Source organism: Ceratotherium simum, chromosome 16 (assembly GCF_057802395.1).
Source record: "Ceratotherium simum simum isolate JZ-2026a chromosome 16, ASM5780239v1, whole genome shotgun sequence".
NCBI classification, from domain to species: Eukaryota; Metazoa; Chordata; class Mammalia; order Perissodactyla; family Rhinocerotidae; genus Ceratotherium; species Ceratotherium simum.
In genome coordinates, this window is record NC_141915.1 from 21,450,340 (window position 1) to 21,470,858 (window position 20,519).

At 41.8% G+C, this 20,519-nt stretch overlaps 1 protein-coding gene across 1 annotated transcript in view; it reads left to right on the forward strand.

Moving 5' to 3' along the window:
* Positions 1-3,632: 3,632 nt before the first annotated feature.
* The window catches only part of PSMD11 (proteasome 26S subunit, non-ATPase 11), a 32,302-nt gene continuing 15,415 nt past the window's right edge, over positions 3,633-20,519 (forward strand). The window contains exons 1-5 of the mRNA XM_004441888.3: positions 3,633-3,762; positions 6,354-6,455; positions 11,743-11,867; positions 19,401-19,472; positions 19,867-19,924. Of these exons, the coding sequence (XP_004441945.1) occupies positions 3,672-3,762; positions 6,354-6,455; positions 11,743-11,867; positions 19,401-19,472; positions 19,867-19,924 (448 nt within the window). The 5' untranslated portion in view covers positions 3,633-3,671. The remainder of the gene's footprint in view (positions 3,763-6,353; positions 6,456-11,742; positions 11,868-19,400; positions 19,473-19,866; positions 19,925-20,519) is intronic.

A 20,519-nucleotide genomic window follows, 5' to 3' on the forward strand; every position in this document is an offset into this window, starting at 1 on the left:
CTCCTGGACTTGATGTGAAAAAAGGAGCAATCAAGGACAACTAGTGTAATAAACCAGTCCTGTGTGCCTCTTGCATCTTGTGGGAGATCCCTGTGTAGCTCCAACTTGTAGGAGCTCATGTATGTATGTAGTATAATTATTCATTTGTAATCTTAAAAAGTGTTAGAGATGATGGTGTGGAACTAGCAACTGAGGAACATGCTCAGGAGAATAACTAGTAAGTAATAATTAGCTGTGATGGCAGTTGTTGGAGAAAGTAGAGGAATCAGTTTAGGTATCTAGGAAACTGAGCTGATGCTGGTACTGTAATAGATATTTTGAAGGACTCAATGCAGGTACAAACTACATCAGTTCTTTGTTGGATCTCCCATCCCTTCCCCTGGATAACATCTTGGGCAAATCTCCTAACTTTTAGGTCATTTGTAATGATTAAAAATCCAGTCTATCTTTACTTTCTGCTCAGTTTTACTGTGAACCTAAAACTGACCTAAGAAAATAAAGTTAATTAATTAAGAAGAATAGTCTAGCCTAAATCAAAGCTTCAATTTCATATCTAATATGCAGCTTCTCCCCTCTCTACCTCTCAGGCAGTTGAAAATTTGTGTTTAGCCTGTACTTTCACTCCTTTCTTTCTCCTCTCTCGCTCACTCTGCTGTTTCTGAGTCTCCTCCAGCATTGAGGGTGTGTGTGGATTTGGGGAGAGCAGAGAAGTAGAAGGGGTTATAAGAAAAGAAATCCAAGTCTCTTACATGACTAACACTATCAGAGACAGAGACCCAGGTGCTGATTCTCTCTTGTCGGGTGCATTTATGGGTTCTTTAGAGGTTCCACCTGTGGACCTCAAGATCCTCCTTCAGTGACTGCCTCCTGAAGTCCATCTTTCCAGTCTTTTATTAACGAGATTTCCTCACTCTGGCAAGTGGCCCTATTGGAGTATGTCTCTTCAAGATGGTCCTTGATAATCTATCTTTGCAGTATCTATGTCCTATCTATGGCCAAACACAGGTAGTGGAGGCTGCCCCATTGCTGCCCTTTCTCCTTGTCCTGCTGTAGAGTATATCAGCTAGCTTCCCTAATTCAGAATTCTACAGGCCGAAAGTGGGTAACCATCTTCATGAATGTGCATGAAGACCCCAAACGCCAAGAGACATGTCTGGTTCACCTCAAAACTCGCACCATAGTGGTTGCACACAGATAGGCTTATAAATTCCTACAGTTAGCAAGACTGACCCTTGGGAGAAAGATCTGGCAGACACCCCCAGGCTTTTGTAGTACTCTTTCTTTTTTTTTTTTTTTTTTAAACATTTGTGTTTATTCCAGGCAGGTTTTCTTTTTTTTATATAATTTTTTTATTTATTTTTCCCCCAAAGCCCAAGTAGATAGTTGTATGTCATAGTTGCACATCCTCCTAGTTGCTGTATGTGGGACGCGGCCTCAGCATGGCCAGAGAAGCGGTGCGTCGGTGCGCGCCCGGGATCCGAACCCAGGCCGCCAGTAGCGGAGCGTGCGCACTTAACTGCTAAGCCACGGGGCCGGCCCTGTAGTACTCTTTCTTTGTAGCGAGGTGAGCACTCTGTCCTCTTCTATGATTTCTAATGAATTTCTTTTGAATTTTTATGTCTCCCTGGTGGAGGCTGGAAGTGGATGAAGGTTTCAGGACTAGTCTAGTCACATTTTAGCAAAATTTTTGGGGATGTAACTGGTAGCTTTTCTTTAGAAGGTGGAGATATTTATGGCCTGTTGTTCTGAGCTTTGGAATTTTATAGCCCATTAACATTCTGGTACAGGGCCGGCCCCGTGGCTTAGCGGTTAAGTGCGCGTGCTCAGCTACTGGCGGCCGGGGTTCGGATCCCGGGCACGCACCGACACACCGCTTCTCCAGCCTTGCTGAGGCCGCGTCCCACATACAGCAACTAGAAGGATGTGCAACTATGACATACAACTATCTACTGGGGCTTTGGGAAAAAACAGGAGGAGGATTGGCAATAGATGTTAGCTCAGAGCCAGTCTTCCTCAGCCAAAAAAAAGGAGGATTAGCATGAATGTTAGCTCAGGGCTGATCTTCCTCTCACACACACACACACACACGCAAAATTCTGGTACAATATTATTGATTACACACCAAATTGAGACTAGAGGAATGCTTTTTTAATTTTTGTGAGGAAGATTAGCCCTGAGCTAACATCTGTTGCCAATCCTCCTCTTTTTGCTGAGGAAGATTGACCCTGGGCTAACATCCGTGCCCATATTCCTCTACTTTATATGTGGGATGCCTGGCACAGCATGCTTGATAAGCAGTGCGTAGGTCCAGGCTGGGGATCTGAACCTGCAAACCCCAGACCCTAGAAGCGGAGTGCGAGAACTTAACCACTATGTCACCCCGCCGCCCCGGAATGCTTTTTTTTTGAGCAAAGAAAGGCAAGATTTTACACTGAGATTCATGGAATCTCGGGGTTAGGAGAAATTTAGAAGCCATTTAATCCAATTCCCCATCAACATCATGAATCCTGTTCACAACAACTTGATGAGATGTTATCCACTTTTCATAAAAACACATCTAGGAACTAGGAAAGCATTCCCTATCTTTCAGATCTCAGGTCTGTCAATTACCATATGAGCTTCACCAAATCACTTAAAACCCTCTGTTCACTCATCTATGAAAGGGGTGTAAATAATACCTTCTACACAGAAACACTGTTGGGAGGATAAAAGGAGATAAATATATAAATTGCTTAACTCAGTCGCAGGGGAGTGTGATGTTGGTCCCATTTACATGTCTCTTTAGGGGACAGCATATTCCATTTTTGGATTGTCTTCACCGGGAGAAAGATCTTCCTCATATACATTTTTAGCCCCTCCCTTAGGCTCAACCCTCAGTGGTCCCATGGAATGTCTTTTTCCTTCCACTTGACAGCTTTTCAGATATCTGTGATTTTAAGTGAAGGAACTGGAGATATTGGAAAGAAAAGTCCGGTTTTTTTGTGTATGTGAGCTGAGTTCAGGTAGCTGTGAGACTCCCAAGAGTGATTTATTGAGTGAATGGGGCAAAGGTGATATTTCACTTTCCAACCTCAGTTTTCTTCCACATTGGTGGGTTTAATCACAGGCTGGCTAGGATTCTGTGGGAATCTAGCCTGGGAAGTTATGTGTGTATGTGTGTGCGTATATCGCACAAGTGTTGTTAGATACTTGAACCTATTTGAATGGTGCTATTCTTTGTCCGCCACATAGTGAGCACTTTATAAGATCGTTTATTGCCCTGAGTGAATGGTTAAACGTGGAAGTTACAAAGAAAGCCAAACAGCTTTCAATGAATACGTAGCCCGGTGCTCAAAAACTCCCCTCCAGGGCGAGCGAGGGGAGTCGGAGTTGAGGCCTCTTTTGGGGTGGTTGGAGGCTAGGCTTGGGCTCCAATTCTTAGGCGTTGTATTTTTTATTTGCGGGCAGCCGCTAGGCGGTGCTGGGGAGCTTGCCACCCACAAGCGAGGCGGCCCAGCCCTCACCCTCCTCACCGGTACCGCCGCCTGGCGGAGAGACTACAACTCCCATGGTGCTCTGGGAACGCAGGAAGAGGGGGCTGTGGGGGGGTGCGAAGGGCCCGGGGGCGGGCCTTCCGGGCGTGTGTTTCCGGCGTCGGCGGCCGCGGCCGGGGACTGTGTGAGAGCGGTAAGATGGCGGCGGCGGCCGTGGTGGAGTTCCAGAGAGCCCAGTCTCTACTCAGCACCGACCGGGAGGCCTCCATTGACATTCTCCACTCCATCGGTAAAGGTCGCCGCGCCTCCTCCCCGGCGCCGCTGGCCCCACGCGGCCTCTGTCGGTCGGCGGCGGAGGAGCAGGGCCGGGCTAGCCGGCTCTGGTGCTGCTGACTCACTGTGTGTGAGGGGGGCCGGGCCGGGGGCATAGGCCTCTCGGAGCTCCCTGGAGCCCCCCGGGTGCCCCCTCGGTGGGATGCCCCGAGGCAACTCCGGCGTCCACTCGCCGGCTGCTGACTCACGGTGGGCTCAGGGTGAGGTGGGAAAGTGGGCCGAGCCGGGGCCCCCACCACTCCCCAGCTTTGTCTCCCGCTCTGGTCCGTGCGGGCTGGCCCGGGACCCGGGGCACTGCCGACCGGCGGGCTTGTCCCGAGCTGGTCTGAGCGCCTCGAGTTGAAGGGGCTTGGCGAAACCGCTCTGGATAGGCATTTCCCGCCGTTGTTATCAGCGCAGCCTGCTCGGGGTGGAGCGCTCGCGCTCGTTTTTATCTTGGAGTTTCCTTCCACGGGACGCTGGAGCTGCGACTTCTCCCCTGCCTCGCAGCGGCAGGCTCTGCTAAAGGGGGGTCCTCTTTCTGGATGCGGGAAATGCCGAGGGCACGCGCGCGTCACATTGGCATTTGGCTTGAGGAGCTGTTCGAGACGTGCCTTTCCTCGTGTAAGGTTCTGGGCGAGTTGTTGGGGTGGGACCGCCTGGCTGGAGGAGGTGACTGATCGACGTAGTCTCCCCCGTAGAGGCTGGAAGTGAGTTCGGGGAGTTAGTTCTCAGTCGTGGAGTTCAGGGAACCCTTGGGAACCGGCCGACTGCACATTGCCGGAGAAAATAAAGAAAATTTTCTTAACACTGTGGTGTAATTATCTTACACATTGCTCACAACAGGAAAACTGAAGTGGGAGTCCCAGCCAGTCGCTTCCGACAGCTTTCTTCTGGGATTCAGGTGTGAACAGAAATAAATTTATGATGACAGAGAAGGCTTTTACTGTTCAGTAATAAGGGGTTCAGTTAGGGCATGGGCTAGCTCTTCATTGCACATGTGTTAATTGATCTTTTTAGTGTAGCTTGAGAAGGTTTGAATTGGATCAACAAGTAGTATGAGAATGCACGTGTATGTGGGACCTGCGGATGTTGGCTTTTATGTTGACTTATTAGTCTGTTGAATTTTGGTACTCCTGACTTGAGAAAGGACAATGACAAGATCTTGATGTCTTAATATCTTTGGGGGTGCGAGAGAAGGAGGGGTTTAGATGCATCTGTGAATGGATGACATTGGTAAATAAAGAGTATTTCATTTTGAAGTTCTGATCTTGACTTAAGTCAGTTACAGTTGTAGAACCAGAGTCATCTCAATCACTGTTACATAGGTATTTTTATTCTGTGAATACACAGTAATATTTAGAACTGATGTGAGAAGCATGGATTTTATTTTTTTTGTGTCTAGTGCCTAATATTTTGTGTTTTATAGAGTGGGAGTTATGGTCAACATTATAATTAGAGTGTTTCTTGCTTGCCCACTGTACTAGGAAAGAGTTCCTGAAAGCTTCCCTGTTAGAGCAAGCTTGAGTCATGATGGTTGACAGCCTTACTTTTCCCGACTCCATCATGGAGTATCAGAAGCTTGGTTTTTGTCAAGTCATGATGCTTTATAAGAGAAGTGATAAGTAGCAATGATCACTGAAATTATCACTAGAAGCTTGGAGAGGCTATTCAGTGTTCCACTGGTGGAATAGTTGTTAACAGTTGAAAGTGGGACAGATAGCATAAAGTTATTTTGACACATCCTGAATCCCTTTTAAAGCAGCAGTCCCTCCTAAGGGTCACACTGGAGCTTTGATAGTTTTTTCCTGAGTGGCTTTGTAGAACTGCTTATCCCTAACACACTCATCAGCTGATGCTTTCCACAGGCCTAAAGTTTATTGAAGGACTTTTGACTTGATAGTCATCTGTAACTCGATCATTTGATTTTAGTTTGTGGCAGGTAAATGCATAAACCTGTGTTACGCACAGGTTTCACATAACATAATGCCTAGCGTGGGGCTTACCACCACAAGTATGAAGAACCTGTTTGTTTGAATTTTGCTTTAACCGAGTGAATGTGTGTAAGGGAACAAAATCTCAGTGTATGTGGGTAAGGGAAATTCTAATTGATAGAATGAAAAGGCACATTTAACATCAGAGAGGAATCCATTTTTTTTTATAATTTTATTTATTTATTTTTTTCCCCCAAAGCCCCAGTAGATAGTTGTATGTCATAGTTGCACATCCTTCTAGTTGCTGTATGTGGGACGCGGCCTCAGCATGGCCGGAGAAGTGGTAGCGTCGGTGCGCGCCCGGGATCCGGACCTCGGGCCGCCAGCAGCGGGGCGCGCGCACTTAACTGCTAAGCCACGGGGCCGGCCCACAGAGGAATCCATTTTTATGATTTACATGGGACATGGCCTACATGACAGTTTTACTTTTTCTTGCTTAGAGGTTTTTTTTTAAGCTCTGTAGAATTTGTCTTTTGGTAACTGAGTTTGCAGCTGGTCTTGTGAAGGTGAAATTTCCCTCAGTCTTCATTTTTCTTGTCAGAATTTTAAGAGGGTTTGCATTTTCCTCTCCCAGTGAAGCGTGACATTCAGGAGAACGATGAGGAGGCAGTGCAGGTCAAAGAGCAGAGCATCTTGGAACTGGGGTCTCTCCTGGCGAAGACTGGACAAGCTGCAGGTAAGTGCTGCAAATGGGTTGCTTTCTCTTTCCCTGAAATGCTGGGTGAAGTTTCGAGTTTTTGTTGGAGTAAAGAACCTTGGAATGCATCCACATAATTTATTGGTGGTATAATTCAATTTTATTGCCAACTTGTTGAGCTTAAGTCTTTTAGCAGGAAGTTAAGTGGCCTTTAAACTCAGTCCTTTCATGGAAGAGTTTTGTTCTGCAGGTGAGGGAAAATCCTGTTCCTGTTGGAATACAGGGATCTGTGATTTGTTTCTGGTTTGAATTTTCACTGCATCCCCTTACATACAGGCGGCAACAGTCTTTAGTGATTTCATTGAGCAGCTTAAATGTATTTAAGGTGGATAGTGCCTTTAGGCCCCTGACTTGAAAAGGACTGGGGATTTTGCATCCAAGTAGGTGACTTGCTGTCCTTTTTTCCTGATACAGAATGAGTAAGACATTAGATGGAAAGAGCCTTCCCAAGATTTCTCCGTTAGTACCTAGGACTTTGTCCATGTCGTTGCCCAAACATTCTAGTTGTAATTGAACCATTGACTTTCTAGGCTGGAGATGATAATCTGATGATGGGTGTGTCCTTGGAATGAGAGAGTCCTGTTGACCAGGAAGGGCCTTTGACCAGTGAAGTGGTAATAGTATTTAGAGAGAAGCCTGCTTAAACTTAGAACAGCTGATTTTTGTCAACTTTAAAGTGAATTTAGTGTTTATCTGATTAGAATGGATTAAGTTCTGGTAAGTGACCTCATGAATTACTTTCCCCAAAATTATGTTGTTATCCAAGAGAATGATAGGTGTAAGTTAGCAAAACTTCTTGAACTTGAGAACTAAGATCTTTCCCAACTAAGGATGGCTAACTTATTAATTATTAGGATCAATCAATAAAAAGTTGAGTAAAGACGTATGAAATTGGGAAGATGTATTTATATGGGTCTTGTATCTTATTTAAAATATCATTTAAAAATATGTGTGATAAAAACAGTTTTTGAGTTCTTACTATGAACTAGTTACTGTTTTAAGCACAAAACATTGTTTAGCTTATTGAATTCTTTGAAACAACTTGATAAGGTAGATACTATTATCCATTTTACACCTGAGGAAACTTAGTACAGAGAAGTTAAATAATTTACCCAGGGTCACTTGGCTAGTATGTGGGAGATCTAGGATTTGAACCCGTGTAGTCCCACCTCAGAGCTTATGGCCTCATGGTATAATGGTTATTGCTTTCCATACTTATCCACTTATGGATTATCAGTGGTAGGTGGTAGTTTTTTCATTTTAGGCTGACTTCCCTCGTATTTAACATATTTGTGGATTCCTTTTGCCTGTTAATGTGAGCTTGGAGGTTGCAAAACAGTTTTGATAATTAGTCCATACAAAATATAATTACTGAGGTAATTTTCCTGAAAGAATTAGAAAGCCAGGTGAAGCGACTTAAGATTTTTCTGTTGTCGAAATATTCAAATGTCTGTTTTCCTCCAGTAGCATGGATAATTAAAAACAGCATGTAGTATAGTCAGTGCTTCAGAAAATGTATCCCAAAATCTTAACTATTTTGCTTGAAATTCCTATTTCTTGCTTTATTCTCCTTATTCTTTGCCCTGCCCTCCTTGTGACCCAATACCTGAGAAGTTTAGAAGTGTACAGCTAAACCTGTTGGAATTTAACAGGTGAATCATAAGGATTTTCAAAAACTTTTCCAGGTGACTTCTTATTGTTTTCTAAGACTTTGATGAGAGTGGGTATATACAATAGAAACCCTAAAGAAGTCTTGGGGCCTGCATTCTTACCTATCTTTGCTATTAATAATTGATAGGTTTGTGTTGTTTCCTTTGATTTTGGGTTCCCTGAGAACAGAAAATATATCTGTTCCATTAATCTTCATTTTTGTTTTATTATGCATTGAGTATACAGCTAGCACTCTGCTTAATACTCTACTCAAAAAGTTTAAGATAGGGTTCTTGACTGACAGCAGTCACTTGGGAATTAGTGAATAAGACGATGTCTGATGCATAATAGTGATTGAAAGTAGTACTGAGAATCATCAGACATGATTCCTAGGGCAAGAATCTGTAGATTTCATGGCCTGAGACTCTTAAAAGGATTATTTTGAGTTTTGTGAGGTTCTAAAAAGAAAGTTCTGGACGTATAAATGCAAATACTCTCAATAAGAAGAGGAGGAAGAAGTCAGTATGATTCTATGGGAATTAAAAAATTTAATTCAGTATGTATGAAAATGGAAAGAAACAGGGAATGTAACCAAGAATGGATAAGAAACAGTAATAGACTAAAATGAAAAATGAACTGAGTCTTTTGCCAACTAAGAGGTCATTTGTTTCTCTGTTAGGGTAAGAAGAGTAATACTCAGTGCTTGGAGAAAATACTGTAATGCCAGCAGGTGCTAGAGAGAAAGGCAGACTGCTTAGCTCATGTTTTGCTTCTGCCTTTTCCAGGTAGGAAAATGATTTTCAAAAAGAAAAAGATAGAAATAACATCAGAAAGAGAGAATTAAAGCCAAGGTAGATGAGAGAAGAGAGAGCAGATAGTCTCTTTAAATAAATTCAGGTCTCTAGGCTCTGACAATTTCTGTCTTTTATATCAAAAGAATATTTCTAACAGATGTATATATAGAGTCACTGTTATTATTCTGAGAAAAATCATGGAGGATGGAGAGGTAGAAGGAAACTGAGGATGAGCAAACATTATTCCACTTTTCAAGAAGGTAATGAAAAGAATAAATTGTAGACACTATAAACTGGTAATCATCAGTAAAGTTCTGGGACAGAGCATTTGATAAGTAAGTTTTAATCACTTAGAACACTTGGTTTATTAAAAAAAGATTATTCCAAACTCACATTAGTTGTCTTTGGTTAGCCTCATCACACAAGTAGATTTGTAGGGCTCCAAAGGCAGTGGCTTGCCAGCTGTTTTTGTAAATAAAGTTTTGTTGAAACATAGCCACGCCATTTGTTTACACATTGTCTATGACTGCTTTTGCACTACAGTGGCTGAGTTGAGTACCCGCCACTGAGACCATGTAGCCTGCAAAGCTGAAAATATTTACTGTCTGGCCCTTCTCAGGAAGTTTGCCAACCCCTGGGTTAGAAGAATGATATAGACTACGTACATATCTGATGTAAACAGGTATTTGAACGTTTGCCATAACATTAGTGACAAGTACAGGTTATGAATTTGGAATGACAAATGGATTATTTGTCAACCTGGAGGGAAGTCTCTAGTCATGTTGTAGGGATCTGTCCTTATTCTTCTGGTCAACATCTGGCATCATGGCTAAAGCCATTTCAGAAGGTGTGATTATTTATGTAGAACCCTCAGTATAGTAGAGGACAGAATTAAGATTCAGAGTTATTGTCAAAGCCAGCAAGATTAAATTCAATGTGGTAAGTATAAAGTTATATGTATACTTAAAGTATTTATCAAAACAGAGGAAGGTGGGGAATTACCTGTCTATGCAAAAAAGACCTTAATGGACTCAGTCTGAACAAAGAGTGCTATTAGAAAAAGCGAAACATGCTGTCTTGTGTTACATGTAGTGGCCAGATCGAGAGAATTAAGCCATGACTCTACTGGTCAGGCCCTACCTGGAGTGTTGTTTTCAGTTCTGGGTACCACAAGTGGTACATTTGCAAATTGGTTTATTCAGAAGAGGGCAACTAAGGTGATAGGGAATCTAGAAACCAGGACATGGGAGGAAACATTTGAAATAGCTAAAGATGTTAAGCTTGGAGAAAGGGAAAGTTAGGGAGATACAAAGATAGTTATCTTCAAATATTTGAAGCCATGTGGAAGGAGGGTATGGACTCAGTTTCAGAAAAGAACAATTTAGTTTGACCAACATTGGAATAGTCTGCTTTCTGAACATTTCTGTCACTCGAGATTGTTTAGAATTGTTCAAGCATAGTAGAAAATGCTGTGGGAGAGGGACATTGCACTAGACTACTTTTAAAAAGCTGTAGTTATATAATGTAATTGAAATTTGCGTGCATGCAAAAGGAATTTGAGGGGCAGAAGTCTGTGTAGCTTGGAGTTGGCATGGAAGAGTCAGTAGGACTTTAGCTGGACCTAAAAGGATATCTAAGATTTATAAAGGTTGAGAAGATGGGGAGAAATTCCAGATGGGAATGCAACATGGGTGAGACATGAAAGCAGGAGTGTGTGTAGTCTATGCGGGAATGGAGTGGCAGATGGGGAAACACCTTAGAGAATGGAGTGGTAGATGGGGAAACACCTTAGACAGAGAATCAAAGGTCATTACTGGGAAGTGAAGGGAAAGATGAACTTTTCCACTCTCTGTAAAGTTCCTTTTGTATCTGACACAGGCACAGTCCCATGCATCCTGTGACTTTTCAGGCAGATGAGGATTTCAGGACCCTGAATTAGCATTCTCAGGAGGGTGAGGTTTGCTTGCCCTGAATTACAGTTCTCAGGAGAGTGAGTCTACAATTGGAGAATATTAAAGAGGCAGTGGCACTAAAGTAATTTTAACCTACATTCCAAAAGTACTTCCTTAGTTGTTTAGTTGAAATATTCTCTCATTTTTACTCTTGTTTCTAAAGATGCTCTGTTAGAATTACTGTACCACCCTCTTTTCTTATACAAGGGGGAAAAAACCTCTGTGGTAGACACCTTTTTTGGTCATAGTTCAAGATTCAGGTTTTGCAGATTAATGAGGAATTTTAAAAGGGTTTAGTGTAACTTCAGGGGAAAAACAACCTAACTTTTATGTGAAAAGTTTATTCAGAAGAGTGCCAGGGAAGTGATAATGCTAAAAGGCTGAGGAATACTTCAGGAAGGGAGGAAAAAGGGAACCTGGGATTGAAAATTTTTGTCTGTTTATGGGGAACTGCTAAGGCAGACTTGGAAAAAACAGATTACTCCTATAACCTGATCAGATTTGTTGGTTGTGGGGAAATGATTTTGTCCAAGGTGGCAGAGGTGCAGCTTATTTCATATTCTAGAAAACTGCTCTCTGAGAGTTTGAGTACTTTGCTGTTTATCTTTCATTAAAATAGATAAATGAGGCAGGAGACGTGAGCTTTTCCCACGGCCCTCATGGTAATCCAGTGGCTGAGTGGAGCATAGAATTAACTTATTTTTTCTACTCTGTTACCTGCTAAGAATGCTTTAAATTCCTACTAAGTTTCATTTAGACTGATTCCAGTGACATAAGTATTGATTTTATGATCTTGGGTTATTTTTTTAGTGGGTATTTTATACCTAATATTGATGTTTACTTTTTCCTTTCTGAATTGCCTTCCCTCAGAGCTTGGAGGACTCCTGAAGTATGTGCGACCCTTCTTAAATTCCATCAGCAAGGCTAAAGCAGCTCGTCTGGTCCGATCTCTTCTTGATCTCTTTCTTGATATGGAAGCAGCTACAGGGCAGGAGGTAAGCTACTTTAACGACAGGAGGTAGACAATACGGAAAAAAGTCTGTTTCAGTGAAAGAAATGCCTGCCTGCATTGTGGTACTAATGTGGAAGGGACAGCTAGGAGGACAGCTCAGGACTTATCATGTCAGTTTCTCTTTGTTACAGGGCATTTGATACTTTGGGTCTGTTCCATGCTTTGCTTGTAAGTGGAGATTGTCAGTGGTCCCTGGAATCCTCATTACATCAGGGTCACAAACTGATTCTTGTCTTTGAGGTGTTGTATTGCCACACCTTTGTAATGTTTTCTGTGTCTGTGGTACCTTTCATCCTGTATCACAAAGCTCCTTGTGAGCACTAATTAAGTCTTGTGGCATCTCTTCTTGGCATGTTTTGTACTGCGTATATGCCTTTATTTAGGGGTGAGCATCCATCTGTTTGTTTCTCATGTGTGCAGAAGTGACTCGGGTGTACCAGTACAGGTCCTCTGCAAGTTCAGGCTAGACCGTGAGCTGTACTGAAGAGTGCCTCTTTGGAATCACTGAGCCTCTTCTGATCTTTTCAGAAGATCAATTGCAATTTTCTGTAATTCAGGAGAAGGAGACACTACCAAAGTTAAAACTCATTCTGTAAAAAGCAGCAGATTCAATCAGGATATATTGTAGTTGCTGTTTGTAGAAAAAATATAGTTGTTGTCTTTCCTATAGCTGTATTGATTAGTACTGAGTGAGTGCCTGCTATGTGTTAGGCACTGTTACATGTACTAGGGATACATTTGTAAAAACATAGTCACTGCTCTCAAAAGGATTATATTTTAATAAGGAAGGCAGGCAATAAACAAATATGTAAAATGTTGGCTAGTATAAGGGCAGAGGTAGGAACTGCTAATTGGTTATATGTCTGATTGTTTGCTGTAGCCTCTGTGGGTGTATAAGTTAAATGTATGAAAGGGCATTAGTAGCATATTGAGTAAATAATGAGGGATTTCAAAAACCTAGGACAATAAGGATTCTACTTTGAATTTGTCTTTTGTAAAATCTGGTTTCTTGCCTTAATGATTCTTTGAAAGGTAGTTTAAACGCCATAAACTAACTTCATTTGTAGAAAATTCGTTTGTAGAGGAGTCTTCAAATTCATTTGTTTTTGGCAGAACTATATTTCATGATAGTAGATAAAAAATAGATAACGTTTAGATGGCTGCCTTTTGAACCAAAGCATTAGAATTATTTTTATGAATAATTTTTATTCTTCTTCTTTTTTTTTTTTTTGTGAGGAAGATTAGCCCTGAGGTAACATCTGTCACCAGTCTTCCTCTTTTTGCTGAGGAAGCCTGGCCCTGGGCTAACAACCGTGCCCATCTTCCTCCACTTTATATGGGACGCTGTCACAGCATTGCTTGACAAGTGGTGCATTGGTGCACGTCTGGGATCCGAACCCCAGGCTGCTGCAGCGGAGCGTGAGCACCTAACCACTATGCCACCGAGCTGGCCCCCCTCGGGCTTTTTTTTATTGTACTTTGTTTTCATGAAAAAGTGCCACCATCTTTTGTTTGAAATAGAGTGACTTAGAATGGGCTGATCAATAAATGTTAGTTTGAAACAGACTAATAAATGTTATTTGAAACTTTTTAGGCAGAAAAAATTAATTATTCAAGCTGCTCCTTTGTACACTGAAGTCTCTGGAATTTGTCCCTTCTCATAACATAAAGCTGACTCAGTGGATAGAACTGCATTTGTTTAATGATCATTTTTCCTACTTGTTTTTGGAAGTCTGTCCAAATCATAATATAGTGCTTTCCTGTAATTGGCTAGTGGGATTTACTGGCCTTTATCTTGTGGCTCCGTGTCTGGTTAGGCCCTCCCTTAACTGTGTATATGTTGCTATTGTTCATTGCACATTATATTTTTGTCAACTAGAAACCTTTCGTCCTTTTCCTAGGGTGAAAGGAAACACTCTTAAGGTATTGTGTCATTTTATCATCAGTGTCATTTTAGTGCTAAGTAAAGGCTGTTGTTTTTTATTTTGATGATTAGCAGTTTAGCTTTTTATCAAGAGCCAGAGTCTTAATCCACTTAGCAGGACTTTTAGTAATTTTTGTGGATTATAGTTTATTTGCTTGTTTTGGAACAAATTATGAATCATCCAGGTTGTTTTACCTGTACCTCAAACTCAACATAGCCAACTTTAACGTCCAACTGTTTATTAAATTCTATCTGTTTAGCTTTCTTCAATCTCTGCTTCTCCACCTTTCTTGTATTTGTTCTCTCTTTACAACTACTGTTTAGTTTGGTTTCTAGTTGTTTCTCACTTAGACTTACTGCAAAAGCCTTATTCCACCCTTCATACCACCATTGTGAGAGATATCCTACCAAGTAGCCCTCTGAACATTTTATTCCTCTTCCCATTGCCTGCAGAATTCGGTATTTCATGGTTTTCTACAATACAACCTTCCACAGCAGCCTGATCTTCCGGTAGTCTCTGAAGTGTACCATCATGTCAGCCGTATTGGATGCCTGGCTGTTAGCTGAGCAAGCCCTGTGTGCTTCTCATTCTATACTTTTACCTTTGGTAGTCCTATCTCAAGTTCCACCTCCTCTGAAATCTTTCCTTGTCCACTTCAGTGTGATCTTAACTCTTTCAGTTGCCTACGTTATATTTTGTACACGTTAGATTTCTGATTATTTTGCCTTGCATGACAATTGCCTGTCATTTGCCTTATCTTCTTTACTGTAATATCTCATTCAGATAAAGCACTGTAGGGCTGGCCCCGTGGCTTAGCGGTTAAGTGTGCGCACTCCGCTACTGGCGGCCCGGGTTCGGATCCCGGGTGCGCACTGATGCACCGCTTCTCCGGCCATGCTGAGGCCCCGTCCCACGTACAGCAACTAGAAGGATGTGCAACGATGACATACAACTATCTACTGGGGCTTTGGGGAAAAAAAAAGGAGGACGATTGGCAATAGATGTTAGCTCAGAGCCGGTCTTCCTCAGCAAAAAGAGGAGAATTAGCATGGATGTTAGCTCAGGGCTGATCTTCCTCACACACACCAAAAAAAAGATAAAGCACTGTATACTTTGCCGTACCACAGTGCCTTTCTCATTCCTAATACGTGGCTATTCTTTAACCATGGCTACCTCTGACCTCACCTACCATACTGTTCTCCCTTTTACTTTTTTTTTTTTTTTTTTTTGCTGAGGAAGGTTAGCCCTGAGCTAACACCTGGCCAGTCTTCCTCTACTTTATATGTGGGTGGCTGCCACAGCGTGGCTGACGAGTGGTGTAGGTCTGATGAGTGGTGCCCGGGATCCGAACCCACGAACCTGGGCTGCTGAAGCGGAACACGCCAAACTTAACCACTATGCCATTGGGCTAGCCCTTCCCTTTTACTTTCTTTACAGATGTAATGCTGGTCTTTTTGCCATAACTTGAAAACTGTTCTAGCCTTGAGGCATTTTTATACATCTTGATTGCTGTCAGCCTGATCTTAACATGGCTTTTTTCTTCACATCATTTCAAATCTTAGCTTATATCTCACTTCCTCAGAGACCTTTCTTAATCATCCTACCTAAAATACCCTGTCTCTGGTTTTCTTCATATTTATTTTACTTAGTAACACCTGTTTGCTCCTTAGACTATAAGTTCCATGAAGATAGCTACTTTGTCCTATTCATTGCTATATCCTCTGCACTTAGAATAGTTTAGCCCAGAGGAGCTACGTAACTAATATTTGCTGAAGGAGTGTATAGGTTATGCCTTCCCCATGGTAGATGCTCAGGAGATACTTTGCTGAATTAAGACTTTTTTTTATTTTTATTTTTTTTGAGGAAGATCAGCCCTGAGCTAACATCCATGCCAATCCTCCTCTCTTTGCTGAGGAAGACCGGCCCTGAGCTAACATCTATTGCCAATCCTCCTTTTTTCCCTTTTTCTCCCCAAGGCCCCAGTCGATAGTTGTATGTCATAGTTGCACATCCTTCTAGTTGCTGTATGTGGGACACCACCTCAGCATGGCCAGACAAGTGGTGGGTCGGTGCGTGCCTGGGATCTGAACCCGGGCCGCCACCAGCGGAGCGCGTGCACTTAACTGCTAAGCCACGGGGCCAGCAACCTGAATTAAGACTTAAGTGTATTGAATTGAGATATAAGCATGGGATGTTGTTACTACGTTTGTCTAGGTGACTCAAGGTGTCTGACTTGGGGAAATTGGATATAGTTTTCATCTTGGAAAATTCTGGGTTCTTTTGAAATTCTTTGAGTGATGGGAAAGGATAGAGGAGTATGTCATAGGTATATCACTGTCATAGTAGTATTGAGGCTTGAGGCAAAAGACGAAGTTTTAGAACATTGTTACGAGAGCTAGGAGTTTTGTGTTGGGGAGTTTGGTATCAAGAGTTTGGGAGAGGGGATTTTCTTTGCCTTTTTCTATTTGGGGACTAACCGTAAGTCAAGATAGATCTATAGAACAATCTTCAGCTTGCTGTATTCTGAAAGCTGATACCATTCAGGTTAGGATCAGGTCAATTGCATTACTAAGGTTTAGAGCCTAGGAAGTAAAGATATATGTATGGGTTATGAGGGTGAGGTGGGGGAGTGAGGATGGGGTGGTTTGCAAGGGGAGGGGAGTGGAGAATTGGGGTGAGGAGGGGAGAAAGAAGACTGAACCAGACCCTTGCCAAATAGTGAACTGAAATTCCAGAATTAACTTTGCCTTCCAGGGATCTCTGGGTAGTTGCCTTTGGAAAGCCATTTTTTGGTATAGTGTATCCAACTGAAACACAGTAGCACATTTTAAGAAACTTTACATCAAAAATCCTGTTATTGAAACAGTTATTTCAATGGAAAAAGGAGTTTGTGCTAGAGAATTTCAGACTTAGAATGGTAGTTATTTTTTCCCATAGGAACTTAGTTAATAAAGTCATTTTAAAAAAATGGTTAAGTGTAATTGATTTAAAACTTAAATATTTAATTTTGACCACATCAGGCTTTTGTGTAGTTATGCACTGCATAACAACATTTTGGTCAATGATGGACTGAGTAAATGATGGTGGTCCCATCAGGTTAGTACCATATGGCCTAGGTGTGTAGTAGGTTATACGTCTAGGTTTGTGTAAGTACACTCTAAGATGTTCACACAACGATGAAATCGCCTGACGATGTATTTCTCTGAATGTATCCCTGTCATTAAGTGATGCATGACTGTACTCAAGTAAGGGCTTCCTCCAGAAGCACAGGCTTCTCGTGTATTCTTAACCCCTTTATCAGTCATTGTTAGCATTAACAAAGCACAAAGCCTCTCAAACAAAATAGCTGTGTACAAGTGCAGTGACCTTTAAAATTTTTTTCTTAGAACTGAAGCACTGATTTCATCAGTTACAGTCCTAGATAATGCAAATCACATACCCTGTAATTGATGACAGATATGCAGTGCAGTTCCTGTTGTAAAAAAATCCCTGCTGTAGGAGAAATGTCTGTACTGACCTGAATTTATTAAGGCTAGGTTGAGGTAGAAAGAGCACTGGAGATAGGGTCATGTTCTGGTCCCAGCGGCTGATATGTGACCTTGAGCGAGTCACTTAACATCTAGACTGTCAGGGAAATGGGGACAAATGAGATGCTGGAGTAGAATTCAGTGTTTTCTAACTAGGAATATACATCAGAAAGGCCAAGCTTTATTCCAGACTGTTGAATCAGGAGCCTAGGCATTCATTTTTGTATTGTTTGAAGAAGCCCTCTAGGTAAAACTCATGGTAAGCATTTCTTAGCCCCGGAAGACATATAGGACTAATACTCTTGTATTTTCGTTGCTAAAAATATTCAGCAAAATATTTTCAGTCTGGGCCAGCCCGGTGGTGTAGTGGTTAAGTTCGCGCGCTTGGCTTTGGCAGCCTGGGGTTCGCAGGTTCGGATCCCCAACGTGGACCTACACACTGCTCATCAAGCCATGTTGTGGCAGCATCCCACAGACAAAAAATAGAGGAAGATTGGCACGGATGTTAGCTCAGGGACAATCTACCTCACACACAAAAATATATATTTTCAGTTCCATTCATGTCATGAACAGGGATCTTACTTTGAGTTTGGCTTTTCAGAACATAACTTGAAACTCTGAAATTGTGATTGACTTGCTTTTATTTTAGCTTTTGTAGAATTTTTATGTCAGTTGAGTTTAGAGTTGGAGGTTAAATAGCCACCAGGGGGCTCCAGTGAGTTGTAAAGGTTTCATTGAATCTTTTACTGGTGAATCCTCCACGCACCATGTAATGTCATCCATTTATTTACTGAGCTTATAGTTAGGATCTAAAGGCAGAAGATCTGTCAGTTTGGATTATGTCCCTTTACTTTTCCCTGCTTACAACATCTCGTAAGAGAACTTTAGATTTACATAAAAACCTGTTGTGTTAGCAATTAGTTCTCCGGAAAGCTGTTTCTTTTTATCTTATACTTTAATTAGGAATCTTAATACAAAACTTGCAGTAACAGAAGTGATATAAGACTTGCAGTACTTAGTATGTACTTTGTCAAAGCTAATATGTCAAGGATACTTGATGGCATGGGGACCAGCTAGCATAGAACACTGCTTTAAACCAGTTGCTTTGCAGGGTACATCACTGCTTGGGTGGCAGATAGAACTGGGGTTCAGAGCACCTTTAAATAAAGCTTAAAAGCCCTTTTAAGTGTTGGGCTAATTCTTATTTCTTTTTACTCTCTTTATTACAAGCTAAGTTTGCTGTATTGTGATGATGAATTGGTTGGTTGCACTTCTTAGAATCTGAAAGGGAAGAGCCAGCTGGGCCTTTTGAGTCTTATTAAGCAACTGTTAGGAACAAGGCATTTGTGCTTAGGATGAGAATTTCTCTGCTTTATTACCAGTGTATCCACATTAACACATTACTGCTACTATTTGCAACTATTCAGGGAGAAATTTCTGGTTTAAAAATTCCTCAGCCATCGTAGAAATCTACATTCCAGGGCTACATGTGTCGGAAGTTCTGGGTCCTTCCTGGGAAGGTAGAAGAGGAATTTCAGAAGATGAAGCTCTTTTCCAAAGGAACACAATCTAAGCACAAAGATACTTTGTATATAAAAAGCCCAGTTGATTCTCCATTATGATAATAAACATTACACACTGAGATACTGTGCATCAGGGCATGTCCCCTGAGACATTAAATAGAGCAACAGGGGCCGCCCCGGTGGCTCAAGCGGTTAAGTGTGCACGCTCCGCTTTGGCGGCCCAGGGTTCGCGGGTTCAGATCCCGGGCACGCACTGACGCACCATTTGTCACGCCATGCTGTGGCAGCATCCCATATAAAGTAGAGGAAGATGGGCACAGATGTTCGCTCAGTGCCAATCTTCCTTGGCAAAAAATGTGGAGGATCGGCTTCGGATGTTAGCTCAGGGCTGATCTTCCTCACACATACCCAAAAAAAGAAATATATAAATAGAGCAACATAGGTAATATATAAGGAGAGAATTAAAGCTGTTCTCCAAAGCAAGGTTTGTGGGAAGAATGTGAGGACATAATGTTGCATGTACTGTCTCTCCCTGTTGCAGGTCGAGTTGTGTTTAGAATGCATCGAATGGGCCAAATCAGAGAAGAGAACTTTCTTACGCCAGGCTTTGGAGGTATGTGCCTACATTAATACTGATTTCAGGTCTCAAGGTATTAGACAGACTGTGAATGTAAGTAACACCATTCTGATCAAAAGTATTTTCAGCAACTTTGTATTATCCAGGCACTCAAAGATTATTGGTAGTAGTCCCTCTCATGAGAATTACTCTAGTGGGAATTTTGAGACAGACCTGCTACTTGGCTCAGAGAAGTAAGCAACAACATGGTAAAGTCACTGGCCATAAAAGGAGATAATACTGTGGGCTAGATAATTTTTTAGGCTGAATTTGATGCTGTCATCAGGACTTGAATATTCAACAGTAACAGTTCTGTGACTGTCAATCTTTGATTTCTTTCTTTGGCTTTTTTTTCTGCTTTCCATCAGTCAATGCCTTTTCTCTTTCCTAGGCAAGACTGGTGTCTTTGTACTTTGATACCAAGAGGTACCAGGAAGCATTGCATTTGGGTAAGTAAGCTGGTAGAAATTAATAAGGCATCCTAGCTGGCTAAATGAATGTATTCTGAACCTGGCTACTCTTATTAGTTACATATTAATAATTTATATTCTGCCTACTTCTAAGAAGGATGGAGGATAGCTTACATTTACTGAATCTGTAATGGAAAAATGCCGTTTAGAAGTTCCAAGAAACTAACTAGAGTTAATCTGTCAAATTTAGAGAACAAAAGGGTCAAATTGCAAGTGTTTTACTGTCTACATCTGTTTATAATTATATGTAAAATCTATTTTTATTTGGTGAAGATTGGCCCTGAGCTAATACCTCTTGCCAATCTTCCTCTTTTTGCTTGAGGGAGAGTGGCCCTGAGCTGACATCTGTGCCCCTCTACCTCTGTTTTGTATGTGGGATGCCGCCATAGCATGGCTTGACAAGTGGTATAGGTCAACATCCAGGATCCAAACTCGTGAACCCTGGGCCACCAGAGCAGAGTGTGCTGAACTTACCCACTGTGCCACCAGGCTGGCCCCCACATAAAATCTATTTTAAAGATCAAGAAATTAATTGGGTGCAAATATTTATGGAACTTGGAGTGGACTGACTAAA